Source organism: Xiphophorus hellerii, chromosome 19 (assembly GCF_003331165.1).
Source record: "Xiphophorus hellerii strain 12219 chromosome 19, Xiphophorus_hellerii-4.1, whole genome shotgun sequence".
Taxonomy (NCBI): Eukaryota; Metazoa; Chordata; class Actinopteri; order Cyprinodontiformes; family Poeciliidae; genus Xiphophorus; species Xiphophorus hellerii.
In genome coordinates, this window is record NC_045690.1 from 7,744,455 (window position 1) to 7,769,003 (window position 24,549).

Below are 24,549 nucleotides of genomic sequence, written 5' to 3' on the forward strand. Positions count from 1 at the left end.
AACTATTGAAACACACTTGAAGCAGTACTGATCAACAGTACGATGACTTGGACCCATTCATAGCACTGATTCAGAAAATGTTTTTAAGCAAATCTGCTTGGATATGCCAGTCAAGTACAAGGGGGACTAAATTTAGGAAACTTTAAAATATTATATAAGACATGAAACCATTTCATAGAAAACAATACCACAGCTTAAATTATAGACTTCTTTCCAAGGTGTATCTTAAAAAGACAAATAAATTAAAAGGTCGTAAAGAACGTAAAAAAAAAACATATCAGAAGTTGACCAACAATTTTCTGTTCTACCATTACAAATGTAAGAATTTTCATAAAAATTTAGCAAAAATTTGGCGTGCTGTGGTGGCATAGGGGTTAGCGCGACCCACGTTTGGAGGCACTGAGTCCTCAACGCGGCCGTCGTGGGTTCGATTCCCAGACCCGGTGACATTTGCATATTTGCAATGTCAAGATATGTAATCTTTGCATTACATATCTTCCCCCTTTCCTGTCAGCCTACTTTCATATAAGGGACACTAGAGCCCACAAAAAATACCCCTGGAGGGGAGGAAAAAAAATTAGCAAAAATATCTCATTTATTTGTCATTAACCTAAAACATGTACAAAGCCACAGTTACAAAGTCTTGCATAGCACTAATAAAACTTATGTCTGCTAAATTCTGTTTGAGCTATTACTATGATGAGCACTTCAAGCAAGACACCCTCCTGAATCTGTTTGATATTTACTTTTCAGTAAACTGAAGGACTGTCAGAGTTTGACATTTCCACTTCTGAAACTATCAGACCAGCACATCTGGCACAAGTCATTTAAAACCTTGTTTGTGTTGATGTTCAGTTTGATCTACAGTAAATTATTGTAACCACATCTAGATTCCTAAATAAATAAGTTACTGGCACTTGACTGATTGTCGCCATTACTAGTGATAAGCAATTTAACAGCTGTACCTAACAGAGAGACCACTAAGTGTCCAGTGTGCACGTTTGTTTTTTTCCTCAGTTCTGCAGTTCCTGCAGCTGATATATGTGTGTTTGAAGTGTTTATAACAGCTTCTGGATCAAGGAGGTATTTGGAGGTAAACCAGAAGCTATTGTAGTTCACAGTGTGAAAACTCTCACAATGCTTGCAAACGTGGCCAACTCGTGGATAGTTTTGATTCTTTTATTACCTTTGTTGACAAAAATGAATGTACAGCCCACTTTTGGGAGGCATACTTTTTGACTAAAAGAGGATTGATGTGAGAGTAGTTTCTGTTAAGATGATGTCCACCAGTTACGTTTATCCCTACAATGATCTGTCACTCTTCTTGTCCACTTCCTGCTGCTGAACTCGTTGAGTCATTGTGCCACTCTGCTGGTTACTAGCTGCTCGCATATCAGTCTGAGTGCTTTCAGTGCATGACAGAGTGGAGGGAGTAGAGATGACGGTGTGCGTGCGTGCGTGTGTGCGTGCGAGGGAGTAAAGAGTATCCCAGCTGCAGAAATGGCATTTAAGTGTCTCTCCCCTTGCACTCCAATAGTACTGCAGACCCATTACCTCAGTGCATGCCTCCATGTGCAGCTACAAATGTGTTCCCGAGCTATTCCTCCAATCATCTTGGTGCTCCCATGCAACTCACCCGTCTACCTTTCTGTTCCGATCTTTTTCTCATTCATCATGCTTCCCTTCCTGTCCTCCTGCCAGAGGTCTTTACTAAGGTGTAATTTAGCCCCCGCTGTTCTCTAATTTCTGCCGTAGTCGGGAGGGGCGTGGCTGGCCACCTGACACCAGGGATACAATCTGTCAATCATTACCCACAGCCAGGAAATTGCGTTCAAAGTGAGAGTAATTATCAAGCGTGCCCCGTGTGGGCCAAATTGAACACCTTCTCGGTTTGGCACGCAGAGAGAAATATGTCTTCAGTGGCAAGGCCAGGTGGATTTGTGAGGTTTTTATTGTTGCTGAGAGCAAGGTGAGCGCTCTTCGCCTCTCGCTGCATCTTATCCTTGGGTTCTGTCCTCATTCTTCATTTATCATTATCAAATCCTTAAATATTCTTTTAATGTGCTCTCCCCTGGCCCACCTCCGATGTCTAGCAAATCAAACAAAGAAAACATATAAAATGACTAGTTATTAGAAAAACACCACATCTCTGTAGTCCAGTGAAGATGTCTCCAAAGCAAAAGTATAATGACAGCAGTGTAATAATATAGTTAAGAAAATCATGACAATATAAGAAGGTTGTGCGAACAAAAGAAGCATTTTGAATTTCTATTTGTGAAACCTGGAAAGACAATGTGGAACAAACCCTCCATAAATACATTTCAGCATATTGTACTCAAAGTAGCTGTAAACTGCCTCTTCACCTCCTGTGGGCTTTAGAAAATTTACCAGTAGATAATAAATTTTGACCAATTACAGGTCTCTTTTGCTTTTTTCCACAGTTTCTTACATGTTGTTGGCAACCCTTAGCAAACAACTGTGAATTATTTCTAAAGTGACTGATCTGGAGTTATAGTGACAAACTTTTTCATACCAGCAGTGTTAGAGCAACAACAATGAAGAAGACATTAAAAGTATTATGTTCAAATCCTCAGTGGTTTTGAATGTTGGCTCCAAACCTCCAACACTGAGACCAAATAACCAAAAGGCCTGTGGTTACTAGACAAAATACAAGGAACTAAAACAATTTATAAACAGCTACAATATTTAGTTGTGATGTAACAAAATATTGTAATATCTTATAACACTGAATTATATTCTATCTGTGAAATATTGTTCAACTATATACCCAACAGGACTTTGCCATCCAAGAATAACAATAACGAGACACTGGTTTAATGTTCCCTAACACACAGAGAATCAGTCTGCATGACTTCTGAGGTGCAAAAAAAAAGACAGAGTTTGCCCGGAAAAAATTTAAAGTAGTGTGATAAGAACTGAGAAGGGTGAAAAAAGGAAAACAGCAGCTGAATTGACATCACTGTTTCCAGATTTGGAACCCTCCAGCTTTATATTCTCTCTCTATGATTATCTTGATCTTTAACAATTTAAACTTAAGCTTAATACCAAGACCACCTTTGTGTGAACTGTGTGAATTTTGCTTACTTTGCATATCAAATTTCAGACACAAAATTTAAATCATATTCAGGACATGAGCTCCAGCGTTTGCTTTACCGTCTCGTGGCCGTGGCCTTTTTAATTAACGTCAGACACTGAAGCCTGTCATAAGCATCTTAGTCAATCACCGGCATCAGTGTCGACTCATCTGCAGCCCACTGCTAACCAAACCTTGTTAGAACAAGAACTGCATGGCTGACCTATTAACCTCATAATTAACAATGTGTCTCTTCTGCTGTAAATTGGAAAGTTAGAAGTGGCTCGATGAGTTAGACTGCAGCATTGCACTGCTTTTATCTGTATAACTACAAATACACAGTGGATACTCTCTGCCTGCAGCAGGCTTATGCAGAATAATAACAGAACCAGGGAGCAGACACAATTCAGTCTAATATATTGGTTTATATGGTTAGGATAGGAGCCTTTGTTTATATTGATATATTGTAGGGAAGAAAGAGTGATATATTATCAATAATGAGTCAGTCTCCACAAAGATGGATCTCTGTGTGCAACTGCTGACTCATATTAAACAGCTATCAAATGGGAATAGCAATTTGCAAATGTGATTTTTTCACATTTGCAAAAAATGTGAAAAAATCACAGGTCAGGGTGCCCTAAATGTTTCGACTGTGTTCATTCTTTTTTTTGAATGAAGCACATTTAATCTCTTCCAGTAACAGCAGTGCCAGAAGGAATGCCATCATTAAGTTGAAAGTTACCTAAAGACGTTAACATCGCTCCTTTGTGGTCGTGCAAACTGCTGGCTGTGACTCGGTGACATCACTCATATCCTTTTGTGCTCTTCTTAGGCTTCCACTACAGTTTATTCCACTTTTGTTTTGAAGGAATTTATCCTTCACATTTATCCATCTTGTCACAATAAAAGAAAATAATAAAAATTATTGTCAATTTTGGTGGTTTAAATGTAAAAAACTTGCTTCGATAAATTTGCACACATGAAAAAGGGCTGACAAAAGGCGATATCCTCCAATGAATTGAAGCACACTTCCAGAATTTGCCTGTAAGCATGTTTAGGAATTGAAAATAATACATTAGAAGCACACTTTCATTTGATAAGTGCCAGATATTTATTTTGTTGACCCTTACTTGGATCCTATTTTTCCATTTCTAATTGCAGTATTGATATTGAGTACATATATTTGGTGACACATTTTTTATCTTGAAATTTGATGCTGGTCCTATTCAATAATTTTTATTTTTTTTTTCAAATGCATTTGTATTGTATTTTTTGTAACCAACTGTTTTAACTGCATGATTGCCCGGACACTTGTAAAAGAAATCTTTGATCTCAAGGAGCTCTATCCCGACTAAATAAAGGTTGAAGAAGAAAACGAAGATACCTAGAAATGCTTCACACTTCTGCTAAAGTGTGCTATGGAAATAAAAGTAGATAACTGTTATTGAGAACAGAACCGGAAGCTGCAGTTCGGTCCATTCAGTTAGAAAGACCATCTGGTGTTTCTATAACTATAAACTAACAACTTTACACAGATTGGTGGAAAAACATATAAAGACAACTCGTTTTTTCAAACTTTTCTTCTTCCATAGACTACAAAAATACACACACAGCTCTGAAAATTGCATCAGTTTTTTCAACTTATGTTACATTTATTCATAGAGAAAATCTTAATGTTTTATTCCTAGGAAATAAACTATGTGCACACATCTAGTTTAAAAGCTTGACATACTTGCTAGGATTCGGGTGTGCCCATCAAGATATTACTCTACTTAAGAGTATTTGCACTGTAGCTGATATTACACTCAGCTCACTTAATTCATTTGGATTGGTGATGACAACTAACTTTTATGAGTTCAGTTAACTTAAAATGTAAGATTTCATCTGAAATGAAAACTTATTTTACTTAGTACGTTTTACTTTCAGACTTAGTAAAACAATTAAGTTTACTGCAGCTTTAATACTCTACGTCACATATTATGATATAAACTTTGCTTGACATTCACAGAACATAAATCCCACAGTACCAACGACAGTCCAACCGCCATTTCTCTTGAGAATCGACTGCTGACGGCATTGAAAGTTGGGAGTGTGCATTTTCTTTATTTAAGAGGAGTTGTGTTACTTATGAATATTCAATATCTCTCAGATGTTAACTTTCTGACACAGAGCCAAGCAATTCTAATGGCTACTTAGAAGGCAGTGATGACTAAAGTAAAGTTTTCATAATTCAAAACAAGTCTGACTTCAAACACCAGTAATTTTGAACTGCATATTTAAAGCTGCACAACGTCACTGACAACAACCAGCCCACATTATAATTTTGGCACCAATATGATTTACCATTTTTTGTGTTTAAGAAAATATTGTAAATTAATATGTAATGTAAACATTCACATAAAGTTTCCTTATAAGGTTTGAGCTGTTTGATAAACTGCAGCTGTTGCCTATAAAAAAAAGAAATCAATACTACTTCACTCTACAATCTAGAAAGCTACTGATTAAACCAAGAAGTATTCATAATCATTCACAACCCTAGGCATGTAGAAAAGCAACATTCCTTATGAAGTTGCCAAAGAAATATTTAGTAAGTAGGGTTTAATGCAAGCAACGTATCAAGCACTTCACATAACTAAAAATTGGTTTCAAGTTGTGTCAAATATTTGAGGATGTTGGAGGTATTTCATCCTTTTAATGTGAGTAAAGTTTTGAACATGTTACAACTGGTCCAAGCATCATCTATTTTTGTGAAATATGAAAATATTTTGAAGTGCTTTAGCAGCGATGCCATCCTTGGATATTTCTTAAAGCAAAATATGGAGCATGTACAATACATCATCATGCTTAACAATTTCAAGGAATTGAATTACTGAGAACCGGTTCTCGATTCCCATCCCAATCCTATTTGGAAAACTAAAACAACTTGCAAAAGCACACATATAAAATAATTTATGTTAATATATATTTTTCAAAATGAGTCATAATGTACATTTGGAAAATTCTATTATTGATGTGAAAAAACTTAAAACTTTGATTTGATTTTAAATAAAATTCAGTCTCTATTTGAAAGAAACTAAATGATTTGAGTATGTCTGACTTAAATTTGTCCAGGCTAACAAGTAAACTTAAAGCAATTACTTGTTACTAATTAAAGCATTTTTAAGTTGGATCAACTATTGTCTTTTGTCAGTGTAGGACCAGTACAGATTATTTGAAACTGTGCAACCAGATTATATCTTGCTGCAAAATGGAAGATAGTGTGTGTAGTCTACATAAAGACATTATGAATGCACCGTTACTACAACATGTTAATGTCTGCAGAGTCTTCTGGCATTTTCAGGACCTGAAATCTAAATGTGAAGTGCAGAGAGAGGTGGAGAATATGGATGCACCAACGTTAAAGGCTCCAAAATTGGGGCGGAGGAGGGGGGGAAGAGAACGAAGGAGCTAATTAACATATTAATGACCCCACCTTCCTACAGCTTCTGTCGGATAGTCCAAATACTTTGATAAGTATGCAAATGAGAGCTGCACCATCTGAAGAGGGAATTAGCTCTGCCTGAGACAGCCGAAGGAAGAGGAGGAGGGGGTAAGCGGAGAAAAGCACGGAAGAAAGAAAGGAAGGAAGGGAGGAAGAGAGCGTTAGAAGGGGTAGGAAAACCAAAAAAGGGACAGGAAGGAGAAGAGAAGAGGAGTGAGAGAAACCAAATCCAGAGAGAGTGAGATGGGAGGGCATCTCAGGCAAAGTGATGAACTGATATCTTCTTGTTTGTTTTAGCTCTCTTTAATTATCTGATCTGCTCGTCAGTTTGCGTGCGTGTGTTGGTGTAGAGGCGGTGATGGAGAACAGGGGAAAAAAGCTTTTCATTCCTGCTCTCAAATCAATATGACAGTGTCCATCAGAGCTGCAGCGACAGGTTTAAGTTTCGCAAGCAAGACTGAGGCTGATGATGTGAAGAAATGACCATGAACAGAGCAAAGCAAGGTAATATAACATTCTGCAAAAAGCAAGAGCAGAGAAGCAAAAACCTAAAGTAGTAAAATACAGTATGTATGTATGAATGGTGCACAAACACCCAGAGTAGACCCAATTTTGTTTCATTAAAATATGTTGTATTATAACGGGCAGTGACTACAGATTACATCAAGTATAAAGATAGAAATCTTTAGCAGTGATCTGCTTTATCTAATCACAAAGAAAATAAATAAATAAAGCCAAAGAACATGAGATAAATGATGTAATGTATATCTTCCAAAGAGGAAACTTACTGAAATCTTTAAAACTGACAGTTTCACTACCCATGTATATCAAGGGAATTAACTATTTACCTCCTTTAAGTATGCAAATGAGAGCTGCACCACTGTGGTGACTGTAACTGTGGTGTTGAGACATTCACCAGTGTGTAATTTGCAGAAGAATATTTTGAATAATGTGCAGGAAAATTAAGAAACACTACAGTCCTGCATAATGGGAGGTTCAGATCTATTTCAGTCTAAATGTTACAGCTCCGCTTCCTGAGCTGCACAGAAATATCTGCACAAATCTTGGCCTTTGTTAAAAAAATACAAAAAAAAAACAAAAAACGAAGGAAATTCTTCACTGAGCATTAGCACCATAATTAGCAAGACCCTGTTCTGTCCTAGTTATGTAAGATGGCTGTTTTGTCTTTTGAAATTGGATTACCGCAGGAGAAACCATTTATTTCCAGAAATGGGGAAATTTTTCTTTTCATCCTAGCGACTTCACTATAAAGTCTCCGGTATAAAGATATCCTTTGCTATTCAACTCAGGCGCCATACTTACACACCCCAATAAACATGATTAGCATGGCAGACTGTAAATATGCAAATGAGAGGGAAGATGTGTGGAGAATGTTTATAGTTGGAGCTTTGAGTGTCGCACAAACTCTCCACCCTGCCCATTGTCTGAAAAGCAAGATGGGGTTAAAAAGGGGGCCTCTGTTAAATTTACCCTTATTTTTATTCTTTCATAAAGTAATTCATCCATATAGTTTTTAATACAAAGGAATGCATTATTATCAACCTTTTCCCTACTTTAACTGGAACAACAAAATATGATACATTAGCTAGTGAACTCCAACATACCTCAAGAGTCAAAATGGTGGATTGGTGAGTAAAAAGTCTGACATGAACCCAAAAGCCAAGAGAGTTGTAACTGGTCCATTACTGACTAATATATAATGTATGACACTGAATTAAAAAGTTAATCAAAGTCTACAAAATGGACTGCAGGGCTCAACTGACAAGCTTGTGTATGAGCACATGCAATGCAAGTTGAAAACCTCAGGAAAACCTTCTTAAATCTGCAGCTAAGTTGTGGAAATCATAGTCCAAAGTTTATTCATCTGAATATATTTATGTTGCTTACTGGAACAGAATTCTGCAATACCTAAAGACTGAGGTCCACTTGGACCAAAAGTACCTTTATATGGTAGTTCTAGGCATTTCTTTGTAGAAAGTACACCAATGAATAAGCTACTTATTTTATAATTGAATAATTAGACATGTTGCTGGATTGTATTTTATTTTATGGCATGGACAAAAAAAAAACAAACAGAAAATCATACAACTGAAAACATTTGTATTACAATGTTTTATGTTATTTTATTTTATTTTTTGTTTTTTTTACCCCTCCAGGGGGTCTTTTGTGGGCTCTAGTGTCCCTTAAATGATAGTAGGCTGACAGGAAACAGGGAAGGAGAGGGAGGAAGACATGCGGCAAATGTCGTCGGGTCAGGGAGTCGAACCCGCGACGGCCGCGCCGAGGACTCAAGGCCTCCAAATATGGGTCGCGCTAACCACTACGCCACCACGGCACGCCCGTTTTATGTTATTTTTAATCAGGCTTTTCTAGACCAGATTATCTTTTCTTTGACTACGTTTTGATCCAGACCTTAATGATTTTATCATCTGTATGGCAAACAGTGACAGTACTTATATCAGTGAAGAGTGCATTGGTTGACCCATTGCATGACTATGTTATGACCCCACTATGACCATGTTGTGACCCTGCTATGAATATATTATCTTCCTATGTCACTACCATAAATATGCTATGACACTCCTAAGAATTATAACAATGTGATGACCACACAGCCATGATACAAACATGATGTTGCTATGACCTTACTATAACTATGGCTAGTCCTACTTTCTGGACACTGACATATGGCCCTAAAACTGTTAGAAACTTTCACAATGGAGAGTTAAGAAAACTTCAAATAATTAATTCAAACATACGTCTCCTCATGTTTAGTGAAATGGACAAACATTTTTTTTCCTGGCTTTTAGTTTTGTTCTATATGTAACAAAAGAGAAACGAGGCAATGAAAGATGAGGTAGATATAGTCTGAAATGACAGATCAAAGCCTTTTTAGAAAAATGTATTGCACTTAAAATTATAGTATATAAAGCACTCAAACAGCAAAATGTTAATTTCTTGACTATACAACACAGAATTTGTGTGGATTTGAATAGGACCTAGCATACAAACATAGGTCAAGATTAAACTAGACACATTTTTTCCAAAAAAAACCAACTCTGTACACACTGAGTCAGCACTACAACTGCAATTTAAATATGCAAGAAGGGAAATGAATTCTCCTTTTAGAACAATTCCTTACAAAAACATAATTCCTATTTAATTCCCAAACAAACAAAGAAAAATAGAATGTCATATTTAAGCACATTAAGACACTTACAGCTCCGAACGTGATGCAAAGTCGGGCATTTTTGCCCCGAAGACTAGCAGCTCTTTGGGGAGAGAGGCCATCGAGCAGTGTTATCGACATTATAGACGCCCCAGCCTGGAGATAGGCTTCACATCGATCCCCTGATTAATTACTATCTGCAGGCACCAGCACGGTGAGGAGAAGAAGGTGAGACAGGCGGGAGGATAGGAAGAAAAGTGAGAGAATGATAGAAAATGAGGATAGGGTGTGAGAGGAGGGTGGATGAAGGATTGGAAGAGTCCGGCTTGTATTATCTATGAATATCAGCTAAAGGCTACACAGTAATCTTCGAGGTGGAATATTATTTATTGATACATGGGTAGGCTGGGAAGCTTATCTAAGCTGCAACCACCTCCGAACACCGCCAAGGACAAAATAAAATTTACACATTACTGGGGTGGAAACAACTTGCAAAGACAAGTAGAGGGCACTGAAGAATCCAACCATGAATTCCCAACTGGGTTATACACCCTCTGTAAATACCAGTGAAAATAACAACATGTGAAATACAGACATGTACTCCAACCTCTTTTAGCATGCAGAACAAACTATCAAACACTGAATTGTTGATAAGTACCCTGAATAGAAAGCTTCAATGATCATTGGGTAGTCAGTAAAAAGCTAAAGTCCTAGCGTTAGTCTTCCATTTGAGTCTAGCTTAAGACTGGGCTGTATATTTAAATAATGTGCAGGAAAGAGTCCATTTCATGTTCTCATTAAATCATATAAAGTTAATCCATGTCTAAATAAAAGAATAAGTCGAACAGAGGTAGCGCAGTCCATCCCCTCAGACAGTAAACAGGGCTGAAGGTGCGTCAAAGCAGCATCTGGCCGCAGTATAAAAATATCGTATAATATACAATATAATGATAAATTATTATGGTACTGCTCAGTATGTGTTTGCAGTGTTTGCTTTTGTGCTAAATAAAAATTAAAAGTTTATATGATATAGTGCACAACAGTAAGAACACCTGCTTTCGTAACAGATTACATACATTTAAGCAAGTATAAGGCTTCTCATAAAAAATATTAAATGCAAAAGGATTTACAAAACATTCATATTCACCAAGTTAAGCGAAAATAGGAGGCTACAGATGGTCATAAATTAACAGTTGTTTAGGAGCCACAAGAGCCGGCTGTCTGGAAAGAATCAAATGTCCCATCACTGTTTGGCATTCTCGCAACTAATTCAGAAAATGTTAAAGAAAAATAAAATACAGGAAATACAACAATATTCTGGACAAATTTACTCTGAAGGGTGTTATATTGTCTCCCACAGATTAATTTAATGTTTCTAAGGGCATAAGGCTTATTGAATCATTTATACTTTCTCAGGGTTTAAACAGTACAAACAAAATAATATAAAACATTGTCAGAATGCTTCTGTAAAAGTAAATGTCTATAGTAAATACAAACAATTTAAAAAAAAAAAAAAAATACAGAAATGTAATTTCCATCTGCATCAAACATTCCCTGGGTGTCATTAATAAAATCCCCTATGAGATATTCCAAGAGCTCAGACAGACAGAATGAATCAGATCACGCTGCCAAAATCACAGCAATTATGTTCTTGGAAAATAAAAGTTAACTAAGACCTTAGTTTTGTCAAACTAGAGTCCAAAAACACTTCTGTAGAATATTTTAAAAAGAAAGGAGACACACACCCTTTATCAGACTAAACAAAGATGCTGGCAAAGGATCTCCTCCATCCTGCCAGACCTATAAATATTTAGAAGCATCGGGGCTTTAAACAGTAACAAATACTCTCCAGCCTTCTGTAAAAAGGCTAGAGAGAGGATGCAGGTAGTAGACGCTGCAGGAACTGTTCACTGTTTGCTACTAACTCTACTTCACCGGACTAGAGCTGGCTGCTACTTATGTGCTCACTGACATTTTCCATGCATCCCAAACTGCAGCAAAACAACACACAGGAGACCAACAATAGTCTTAAGTGACTTGACAGAAGGCAGAAATCTTATAATGCTGCAAATACATCAGGAAGAGCAGTAGTTGCACTTTAAATAAAATCCTTGTTTTAGTGTGACAATAGCTCTATTTTATGTTTTTTTCAGGTCTTAAATAATATTACGCAAACATAACCAGCTTAAATATAACATTTAGTTTGGAAATTATATTCATTATTGTCCAAACCAGCCTGGCCCTCTATAAAGAAAAGTAATTGATGCACTTCTTAAATCATTATTTAACTACAATTACCTACATTTTTGTGTTCAGTTTCATGAACCAGACCAAAGACAAATTACTATCTAACTTGTAACTGTAACTGTCAGCTAAGATTTTCAATAGCAGCATAATGTGAAATCTAAGGAAATTCAAGAATTCTTTCAAATTTTTTAGCATCTTTGTAGAGAGGATCACCAAGATGTTTCTAAGGCTTTCCAATGCGAGAGAACCACAGTGTGAGCTTTTATCAACAGATAGAGAAAACATGCCAGAGTGGTGAACCTTCCCAGGAGGCTCTGGCTTACCAAAATTATTTCAAGAGTGCACTGAATAGTAGGAGGTTACAAAAATATCCTAACTTAATATCTAATCTGAATATGCATACTTGCTGAAGAAAAACTTAAGATTTAATGATTCAACAATAAAAGTGAGTGAGCAAAATTGGTTTCCATAGAAAAGTTCCCAGAAAAAATTGTAAATGGCTTTACTCAAATTTGCCACAAAATAGCAAAAAATTATGATCTCCAAGACTTTTGGAAAAATGTTCTGTGGATTACTGAGAACAAATAGAAAGGAGGAGCTTCTCACCCCCCCCCCCCCCCCCCCCCCCATTACATTTGGTTCAAACTAACCCAGAGACTCAAAGAAGAAGAGTCCAACATGGTGGTAGTAGTGTGTTGGTCTGCAGCTGGATGACATCAATGAATTTGAATTCTTAGCCACGAATTCTGCTTGATACCAGAAAATCTTGTTGGCGAATATTCAACTCTCAGACAAAGGCAGTGATACTTAACCCGCCAGTAAGTCCATCTACAAATGGCATAAAAAAAAAATCCTCGATAGTGAGGTGGAACACACATTGCCAATTATCATAAATGCATAAGGGTGGCCAAGGGTGGTCGCAACAACTGCAGCATTACTTTTTTTTACGCAGAGTTGGCTTGGATAGCCTTTTCCCTTTTAAAAGCTAATCATCACATTTTTGGCAAAACGTGCAACAATTTGTGGCTTATTTTGTCAGTTTTCTTCCAATCATGTGTTCTGACAATGAAGATGCCTAAAGACAGGGAAAGAAACTGTCACTGCACAAAACTGGCTTGAAGAGAAAAATAAAGAGGAACAAAAGAAAAAAAAGGTAGATCAGACCTCTGTCACACATGTGAGGACAAACAGCGGAGAGAAAGAGGAAACATCTCATTTTGGTAATAAGGTGACTGGTACTCTCTACCTCTCTGTGCTGAGACAACAATAGGCAAATTGTGTGCGGGTGTGCGCAGGCGTGTGTGTGTGTGTGTACAGGAGCGTCATGCACTTTTCCATTCTCACTGACCTGAAAAGTTCTGTTAATGCTGGATCCACAGGCACTGAGGGAGAAGCAGAGAGACGGAGAGAATCATTATGAAACGACACCGGCTCCAGCTGAACACACAAGCCATAACACACATAAAGGGAACCTGCTGAAATGTTGATCTCTGTGACTTTCCGTCTGCGTAGGTTTGCCATAAAATAAATTAACCATGAAACACTTGAAACACTTAAAGCTGGAAACATGTGGGAATAAGTCAGTCAGCATCTAATAAAATGTGTTTTATTTTGATGTTAAAAAGTATATTTTCATTATTTCTGTTCACAAATATAAATGTATTGTGTTTAATCTTTTTAAATGGCTTAGATTAAATAACTTTGCATATATTAGCATATACTACATGCAAAATTATACAAAAAAATTTTTCTTCATTTATTTTTTAAATACATTTTTCTAACGTTTTTTTTTCTTCATCCAAATAGATGACACACAGCATCTATCTATTTATATAACTTTTCCAGGCGAGAGGTTTTGACCACCCACAAGCATAACTTGGTGGGTTACATAAAAGTAGAATTTTGGCAAAATTGACAAATTTAGTGAGAAATTTAAGCAAATGCATTTGATAAAAGATTTTTCATCTTGGGCACCTCATCTAACAAGCAATATACAAATCATCTCATACAGTTTCAGAGAGATATGGTGACATTTGTAATAGACGCACATCACAGATGTTTGACGTTTAAGAACAAGTCATTTGATCAATAGCAATCCATTGAGCAACAGTTGCGCCGTCAATGTTGAAGCTGCACAAAGACTTCATTTTTTACATAGCTTTGCCTTAGACCTTGGGATTTTTTTTTTCTAACATCAAATAATTTTGTCTTTGTAATTTCATTTATGTCATGCACAAAGAACAGAATATTTATTTTTCTAAATATGATTTGTGGATTCTAAGGATGGTCAGACACTTTTCATGGCAACACTTTGTGGTAAGCTATAATACATGTGAATTTTACTGGTAAAAATTTAGATGACACAACACTGTCAGAATATATCTGGATGATTATTGGGGACACAGATTTGCTTGTATTTGTAAAATAGAAATTTACAATACTCTGCATTTCAAAGTGATAGGGTTGTAATTATGAGATCAGTCCCTTTATGTTCTTGTTTGTTTTCACCTGCCAAATATTGGCTTATTCACATTTATAATTAAACCTCCAAAACAGATTTGAATGTCAAATAAATGTCGACTTTCATACCAAAAAGCAGGTGCAATGTGATCTTAAATGTACAACCACAGTCAAGAATTTGCTTAGGCACATTATGTCTACACATCCAAACCAAAAAGGAGTTACATTATTTATAAAAGTGAAGCTTCAGTGAATGTCAGTCATGTTCATCTAAATCAAGATTGAGCCTTCTAAACAATGTCTACATTGAACCAAGATAAGCAAAAGATCCAAGCTGTCAACTGTGTTTTACAAGACTAATATCTCCTCCCATTGAACTAACTGTCTGTACATGCTGGATAGATTTTTGCCATTTTTGATAATTGAAAAGTATTTTGTGTTGTAATTTTGCCCAATGCAGTATGTTATTCTTATAATCTTTTACGTTAACCATGCCTGACTGACGTATCACTTTGATGTTGTTACACCTGAATTCCCCCACAGTGGGAAAGTAAAGGATATTTATTTTCTTCTAAGTCCGTAAGTTCATGTACTGTATGTCCTTACTTGTTGGAAATTAAGGTTAAAATTAATTATACTAAATGCAACTTTTTCATGATATCCAAGGGGCATCTTTGTGGTAAGAGCACAACTCATATTTCAGTGAGTTAATTGCCAAAGGAAATAGCCTGAGTGTAAGTCAATTTGCAGTCATGTGTGGCAGTTTGGTTGGAGGACATGTGTAGTGATGAACAGCTGCGATTTATTTAATGATTTTTTTTCTTTGCAAATACAAATTCAACTCTATACCTCATTATATCACAGAGGCATTTTGTTGTCAATAAACAACCATTGCAACGCAACTCAAATTTTCAATGGCACTTTAGATAAAACAAATGTGCTGCTTCAGCTGCCAGTAGAAATCGAATATTTGGACATTAATTTTGACAAAATATTAAAAGTTGCTTGTATAAAAACCATGACTCACAAAGTCATATCTAAAGTGTGGCCTTGAAAAGTAAAGAACATTTAGTTATGTTTCTATGGGAAGTTATGCAGTTTAACAAAAGAAAGGAAACACTGTAGCTTATATAGTCCAAAATGACCTGTAATATCAGAAAACTTTAACATCTTGCTGGAGGAGTGCATAACTTCTGAGATTTTCATTAAAATTTTAGAATTTAAATTAATATTTTTTTTTTCCCTTTTTGGAAAACAATGTTAGGTACTTTAACACAGGTATTAAAAGATGAACCAAAAGGAGCATCATCTCACCTTTCATTTAATTTTATTCACTTAGAAAACACATGTCCTCAGCTTTGTCAACAACATAAAAGTGAGTCATTGTTTTGCGAACTGAAAATAAGAGGCATCTATTCAATGAAACCCTCCGTTTATTCTGATTTGTGTTCCATGCCACTGCGATTTCTGCCAATGTTTTATTTTGAGGCGTTGAGAAGGTGGACTTCTGTTGCTGTTAGATACATATAAAGTGAAGATAGAGGAGGAGTGAACAGCGAGAGAAAGCAACTGGAGTGTAACTGCTCAGGATCTGCGTGTCTGCGTGTGTGTGCATATACGCGTCTGTGTTGGGAGAGTGAAGGTCACCCTGAATAGAGGTGTGTGTTTCTGTGTGTATGTGTGCAGATACCTTTGGAGCGTGTGCGATGGCGCTTATCGTCTGCATCCACCTCCATCTGCAAAAAAGGCACAAACAAGCTGTTCAACACAACAGACAGACCGGTGAAATTATCTTTAATTTGGATACATGTTCTCTCAGGTTCAGAGTGCTATTTCCACCCTGTCAGGCATTTCAGTTCGCACCTGATGTGCCAGAAGGTTTCATGTAGATGACTGATGGGCAGCATTAGTGTGAATGATTAAAGTGATTTAGAGACTGCACAGTCGATTTTTCTTATTTTATTTTCTTACTGGATAGATGTAACCCGAAAAGCCTTTTTGTAAGCCCATCTGATGAATTGACATGAACCCAGTATGCGTTATATATGATTCAATGTAGCCTGTAGTTGCAGTCCCCATTACATCCCAGCTCTTACTAAATTAAGGTATTTACATTAACAAGCAATAAGATGTAAGATAATTAACTCAAACAAGTAAATCGGGTAAAATAAAAGTGCCAGCAATCATTTCGAAACAGAATTTTAATAATAATAGATTTTATTTATAATGCCAAGTTTATCTTGAGATTTCAAAGGGTCATACATAAAACAAGCAATTATAATTTTAACCCAGTCAAGGTGTAAATACCAAATATGTCCTGCCAATATTTAAAAGTACCTTTGGTTACTGCAGTGAACTTTTCCATATTCTGTCAAGTTACTAAATACTTAGTTTTCAAGCTTATGTTATCTCATAAACCTCTGAGTCCTTCAAAGAGCTGCTGGATTCAAACTGACTTTAAATTAAACTCGGATGGACTCTACTAAATAGATCACTTCTGAAGGCAATTGGTCGTACCAGACTGATTTGCAGTTTTCCATTAACTGCATACCACACTCATCATATTTTTATTTTAAGAAAAGAAATGCAAATCAATTTATCATTATGCACAACTTTGTTGTTCTGTCACATAAAGTCACAATAAACATATTGAACATTTGGTTCTAACATAAGAAAATGGGGAAAATGTCAGGGTTGAACAAAGATTTTGCAAATTGAGCTACATTACAGATCCCACAGCATGATCAAGAAGATGTCCTTAGCTTATATGCAACCTTATTCATTTGGGTCATTCTTGGCAAATCACATATCATTTAAACAGAATTTGTTCACTTTTATTCTTAAAGTGAGTTTAAAGGTTTTGTAAAAGTCTTTTAAATCTAAAAATGTTTTCTTGAAACCATCAATACCACTGGGTGCCAAACATCTCTCTTTCACTCAAAAAGTATCAGCTTCTCTCCAAAAAGTCAATAAATTATTCCCCAAAGTCTCTGTGGTGTCATTAGGAAGATCCAATCCTTCTGATCGACAAGCCAGCCTTCTTTTAAATATACTTCTCCAGTTAAGTATGTTGACCTCCTGTGTCCCAGTGGAAACATTTTGGAAATGACTGGTCCAGCTGAGATTTATCTTCTCTCACAGCTTTCTTGAGAAAGCAAGCACTCTAGAGATTTCTTGCTTCTAACTATTATGTGATGAAGTATTCTGACTAATTTTAAAGTGATATATTTTTGGAGTACACATCCATTTTCAACACACTTTTTCCAGGGTTTTTTTTTTTCTTGTTGCTTTTTTAGCTTTCAATATCTGTTATGCTGAAGTGATGACATTTGAAACAGCCTTTAGTATTCTTTAAGGTAAGGTCGGTCGAGGTAGGAATCTTCTTTCTTCTGATTATACATACATTGCCTGCTCTTCGAAACCGGGTTTATTGTCTGAGAGATAGCTCAAGACAACCTAAATACGTAGTTATGCAGTTACAGGCTTAGGCTGCTGGAGACACAATATCCACTTTTTCTCACTCTGCTACATTCTCCTACTACTCTCCAATTTTGAATTACAAGTGTTATTCCAGCCTTCAGCTGTATGTTCTCTCTCTGCTTTTTTTCTTCATAAAAGCTCAATCATGTCTATTGTTCTGTTTAGCTGTGATACCTTCCTGAAGTAGGACATCAGTAGTGCTATTTTTTATTCAATAAGTAGGGACACCGGCATATACCTGGCTGTGTTTCTGTCCAAGAAAATGCCACTGAAAGAGCTACTATTGCCTTTAATCTGTTAACACAGAAAGTATGTTAAACAAAAGTGTTTCTGTGTTGTTTCTTTTGTATAGGCGTCGTCTTCTCAAATCCCCAGACTGATGGCCGTTCACACAGTCAAGTTCTGTTGGGCTTTCCTCCTGTTAAATAGGAGTTTTTCCTATCCACTGTTGCTACATGCATGCTCATTCTGGTCTGCTAATGTCCTGTACTTGTATGGTGCTCCAAAGCACTTCACATTACATTCAGTCATTCCACCATTCAAGCACACATTCACACATTGATGATGGCAAGCTACTGAATAGTAGCCTCAGCTGCCCTGAGACAGTCTTACTATATGAGGGATGACAAAGTAAATGTATCACAATGTTTGTGATTGACTACTGTCACTACATTCGACGAGTGAATGCTGTAAGTGTGTCATTTGATGCAATCTCCTGAGATTACTTAGAATTTTTGTAAACAGTTCAAATAAACTTATTGAAAAAAATCCAGTAGGATCCACTGTAATCTATGTACTTAACTTGTAATCTGTCTGTATATTTACAGGGGGTGCTTTTTTGCATCCATAATATTAAACCATTAAAGTTGCTTTCACATCACCACAGCTTTTCAGGATAAACTTGAAGACTCTAAAATGATTTTGATGAAGATTCGTTTTTACTAATAATTTTTTCAATTTATATTATATTTCACATTTTCCATTCCAGATACAAATTACTTCTTTTTTGTACCTAGATTTAAGTTCTTTATAATGCTGTAATTACATGATGCAAAAGCATCATGTAATTACAGTGACTATGTTTCTTATGCGGTCTGTGATTACAATGACTGAATTGCCAGGGGTGAATTATTTTTCTTGGAAATTACTCAAAATCAACATAAATTCCACAGAGACTCATATTTTTGCCAGAACTGATGAACTGACTAATAGATAAGTTTGGGAATTGCCTTCAAAATCTTCACTGTTAACCCTATTCCAAAAAGGCTCTAGGATATGTTTAATGAGTATTCATATTTTACCATTTTTCTTGCTTTTTGACTGAAATAATGCCAGAAATTTTACTGTGAATTTTATTTAGCATCTTTTGTCCTTGTGTCCAAGAAATCGTCAGACTGTTTGTATATTCATTTTGCAGTTGTGTTGATTTTTCCTCTAAAAACTGGTCTATGACACAGAATGTTCAAGCTGTTTTTACACCAGAGTAAGCATTTTCCTGACTTTCTTTTACAGCTATCAGACAAACATATCTCTTTCCTATATAGCTTTATCACCTCAACAACAGATCATAAATTGTGAAGGAACTTGAATGCCAATGAACATTCTTCTGTTATTTCCAGATGCCTCTAAATGTTCCTGCTTGCCAGGATTGGAAGATGACGGGGGCCGTGTTTGGATGTCTCGTTTTATTCAACATGATTTATTAACAGCATGCTTGCTTTACTGTAGAGCCTCTCAGTACTAATGGTGTGCTTCTTTATGAACGCCTATAAATGTTTCAACGGGAGAAAAATAAAAAGATGAAACACAAAGATAGCTTATAAATCTTCTCAGTGTAGAAAAGAAGGAAGCAACATATGGGATTTTGGTTATGGCAAAGAATCTGTGGATGAGGAAGTGAAACACTAATTTTAACTAGTGTACATGGAGGAAAAAATGTTTTCATGACTTTTAATATTATTGTGGGTTAAAATAAGTAAATCCCATTATTCAATAGTTTGTTCTGCCTTTGCCTGTAATAACATGAAGACTTAATCTGTCTCTCAAAATATAGTCTAGACATTTTTTAGTTTACTTTTTGTAGTAAAATTGCTTCATGTCAGTGATATTTTATTTGGTATTTGTTTCTGCAACAGCATTTTAATCAGGTTGAGGTTTGGACTTTGACTGGGCCACTGAAAAAAATATTTTTATTTTATTTTATTTATTTATTTATTTTTCTTAGTCATTGTGTCCTACATTTTTACATTTTAATCTAAGTCTTGTGATTTCTAGATATACAATTGCAGACCAAAATAGTGATGCTACATACATTAGAGAGAAAACATCCTTTCTCCAGAAAGCCATTGAATACAAGCCATTTTTTCATCCATTTTCCATCTGAGCTTTAACATTTTGCATGCTAACTGATGCATGTAGCGATTAAGATAGAGTTATTGGGTTTCTTGCAATTTTCCTCACCACTATTTAGTTTGACCTTGGAGAGGTAGCTGTTTTGAATGTATACCTCTTGTGAAAAATCTATTATGCTATTGAATGATGGACTTCAACACTGTCTGTTCCAGTTCAAGAACATTTATAATCCTCCTTTAGGAAAAAAAATATATTCCAGTGGAGACGCGAGATTGTGCCTTTTTAGCATTTATTTATGTCACAGAACAAAAAGAAATATGTATCAATGTGATGCAATTATTTTAAAGCTCTGTTTTATTACCAGGATCACTTGTGACACATTATAGGAAGACAAAATTTTGCTTTAATTATATTTTTCCTAATTAAGTAAATTAAATGATCAAGCAGCGCCTTCATTAAAAAAAAAATAAAAAATGACAATGTTATAGCTGTATTTCAAACTTTTGCTCCAAATGGTAAATAAAAGGCAACAGCTGCGTTTTAAAAGAGAAACTTGTTAGAAAATGACTACTGGTCTAAGAAAACATCTACTTTATCTGATGGTCTTGAAGGGTAGTCCAAAGGGATAATTCATAGTGTGGAAAATTTAATTTTGTGAATTACTGCTCCATTTTCAAAATAAGTCAAGAATAAAGTAGAATATGTTCAAGAGGAACATTATGATGTGCTTGGCATGCCATCCTCCAAATTTATCTGTTCCTGATCAGATTCAGTGATCAACAGCTGCCAGCTAGCTGAATCCAAGGCTTAGGAATGTTTTTTCAGACATCAGTGGCTCACATCACAGTGAAGATGTATTGGTATTAACTCTGGTTTTGCTTGAAATACATTGATGTTCCTATTACTTGAGACTTGACTTGGCAGCACAGTAATATAACAAGAAGAAAAGACAAGAATCTAAGAGACGACTTTAAGTCAGCTGCAAGATTTGAACATATTAGCTGTTGGTTTTAATCATTAAGACCTGATGCAATATTTGGGTTCAACAATTCCTAGGGATTGAATTAATTAAAATGAAAAGCAGGTAAAAAGAAATAAATAAATAGTCTAAGCCTTTAGATAGAAGAACAAGACTTGCTTTGGATTTAAATAAAAATTTGGAAAGTCCACCCCCACAGACCAGTTCTGACTTTTTAACTAGGCCTTTAACACTATATCCAAAGGAATAGTTGAAAACAACAGCGATAATAACAGCAGCAAATTCTTCGCCTCCACTTTCTCGTCAGAGCTGAGCCCAGGAAACCTGCAGGCCTCTGACGTACCACACGCCACTGTGGCTCACCGTATGTCGCAGCCCTTCATACCCTGTCTGGCTTTTATGGTCTCTTAGGACCCCAGGAAAAAATGTCACAGCTGTAATGAAGGTTAGTCTGCTTATTGAGGATTAGTTGAAGCCCGCTCCTCCCCCATCTGTGTCTCAATTAGACCCCTGGATCAATGGCTTTATATTCTGAGACAAATAAACACACAGTTATGTTGATCCCACGGCTTCAAGAGTGATAGAGATGATCAAATCTGTACCATTTTGTACGTTTCTCACAATGAGCTTTGGTTATTTTTCTACCGTTTGGTAAAAAAATTTAAAAAAAATAAAATAAAATAAATAGAATAATTATTTTATTTTTAAGGTAATAAATAAAAATTTATTATTTTGTAGAAAAAAAAAGCTTTGGCCACTTTTCTACATTTTGGTCAAAATAAATAAAACAACCACCTCTTTCGAAAAAATGTTTTAGGCAAAAATAAAGGCAAAAAATGACTAGGGCCTTTATTTTAGGAAGAGGCTTAAGAATACATTTTAAAATAAATAAAGGCCTGATATTAATTTATTGTGAAGAGTTTTCGAAAACATACTTTTTAAATTATATTTGACTTGTGCAATCATCAGTTTATTCTTTCAATGGGATTATTCGCCTTTTAATTCCCTCCTCTTCAGTAATTTAAACCTGCAGCAAACAGAATTTAAAAAACTCCAGGACAATGTATTCAACTTGACTTTTTAGTTTTTACAGTGGTCGGAATGTTGTTACGAGTTTTTTATTTGCATACATGTATATATTTTTTTCCATAAAGTCATATCATGTAGTATATGTTTCACAAAGATTCTTCACTTTCTAGAGACTCAGAAAGTGCTCTACTTTAAAAAGTGTCATCTAGAGGGAGGTAAAATAAACTTTTAATTCCACAAAGATATTGCAAACAGAAGAGGTTTAAATAGCGTGTGTGTTGGCACTGATCGAAGACTGCATCAATAGAAAGCAAAATGTAAATTAAAATGGCTTTGCTTGTTATTAGAAGGTCTTCACTGTTTGCAAGGAATGTCTTTTTGTCTTCCTCAAAAAGTTTTTATTTTGATTGAAGAGAATGGATTTTACAAGAAATAAAACGTTATTATTATCACTGCAATATGATGCATGGTAGAAGTATTTCCTATTGGGTTGTGAGGGAGTTGGGGCTCTCAGACATCAGTCTTAGCAAGTTGTGTCATTGTCAGTTTTGAGAGAATGTGCTTCAGTCATGTGGCTCCCAGCTCCACCTTAAGTCACACACATGCTCACATTCATAGGCTGCTGTTCTGCACAGAGCTGCAGTGCAAAGCTGCACAGGCATTATCGAATTTCACTTCAAACACATATTTACACCATGCATCGTGTAGTGACAGCAAACATGTGTGCCTGAGCGATGCTAAGTGCATCTGAATTAGTGTGAAGGGTTGTGGCGATAGCATCTGAGTGGCTGCTGAGCGAAAAAGAGGGTGAAAGCGACGGAGGCAGACGGGCCAAAATTTGGCACCGATTCCTAAATACTGTGGAAAATGGCTGTGGTTGGTTGGGTAAGGGCAGCTGTGCAGCACTCAAAAGCGGTTAGAGCGAGAAAAGCTGTGATTTGAGCACAATAAAACTATTTATCAGCTGGCCTGGTGATGCCAAAATGCAGCTGTAGTGAAGGCTTTTCTGCACAGAATGCATAGAGGTCCTTCCACAAGTGTTTACAACACTTTTTTCACATTTATCCTGTAACAACCACAAACTTCAATGTACTGTACTGTACTTTGTAGGAACTTTATGTGATATACCAACACAAAGTAGTCCAGTTGTGAAGTGGAAAAAAAACGATACAAGCTCAGCTGGAAAGAGAGCATCTGTGAAGAGCACAATGTTTTTAGAGTAACAGAGTTCCCAAACAGTCCAGAAGATATTATGTTTTTCCTCCCTTATGCCCTTATGTTCTTCTTTCCTAACTACTTTGCACCATTCCTTCCTTCCTACCTATTATGTGCCTCTTCTTCTTTCCTTCCAATTATGTGTCCTTCTCATCCTGTTGTTCCTACCTTTTTTCCTTCCTTTCCATCTGTCCTTCATAACTTTCCATTGCTGTGTTGTCCTCTCTTCTTCCTGTAAAGGAAACCTTACTAAGAGGTTTACTTTCTTACTAATGACATTCCTTCCTCTCTCCACTGTTTTTTTTCTACTCTTTTCGTATCTCTATATTTCTTTACTTGGTTTAGTCATTTCATATATATATGAATCTTTACAGAAGAAAATATCTGGCTAAATAATTTTTTTTGGTGCAGATCTACTTTAGTGGATGTTGATTTGAGGGTCTTCGTATCCGAAAGTGTCATAATACGTGTGTTGGTTTATTGTTAACCAACTTGTTTCTACAGTGTCCTTGGCTGTTCTGAAAGGTGCTTTAAATAAAATGTATTGTAATATTATTATCAAGTGTTTGGCATTAGCCCATTTTGCACTTTAATTCCTTTCATGAACAGTTCTAATTTATTTCAACAGAATTCCACTACAAAAAACGCATTGAACATCTGCAGAACTCTTACTTTAAATGCAAATTTTAAGCCAGTACTACCAAAATTTTAAATGACTTTAAGTGATTCTTTTTGGAATTGAAAGTCAATCTTGCATCTTTGTGTCATATCAAATAGTTGTAATCCAGCAGGCAGACAAAACAGAACTGTTTTTGAAACTTTATCAAACTAAACAAAAAAAAAAAATCACAGAAAAATCCTAAAAAAAGGAGAAAAAAATCAAAATGAATTTTATCAGCAGACCCAGTGTTCTCAATAATGGCACCTGCTGTAAGCCATTTACAGAGCTGGAAATCTATTCCTCCTCGTCACGAGAAACAAACTAAAAAAAAGTAAAAGTAAAATAAGGATGACTGATCATG

The 24,549-nt window shown here is 35.9% G+C and overlaps 1 protein-coding gene across 7 annotated transcripts in view; it reads right to left on the reverse strand.

Annotated features, from left to right (window-relative positions):
* The window catches only part of myt1lb (myelin transcription factor 1-like, b), a 122,144-nt gene that overhangs the window by 53,068 nt on the left and 44,527 nt on the right, over nt 1–24,549 (reverse strand). For 6 of the 7 annotated variants that reach the window (XM_032547130.1, XM_032547134.1, XM_032547129.1 and 3 more), the window contains exons 3-4: nt 16,163–16,208; nt 13,361–13,394 (exon numbers count right to left, since the gene is read on the reverse strand). In XM_032547130.1, the coding sequence (XP_032403021.1) occupies nt 13,361–13,394; nt 16,163–16,208 (80 nt within the window). Of the gene's footprint in view, nt 1–13,360; nt 13,395–16,162; nt 16,209–23,695; nt 23,760–24,549 lie in introns of all 7 variants that reach the window. The other variant, XM_032547132.1, reaches the window with a different exon arrangement.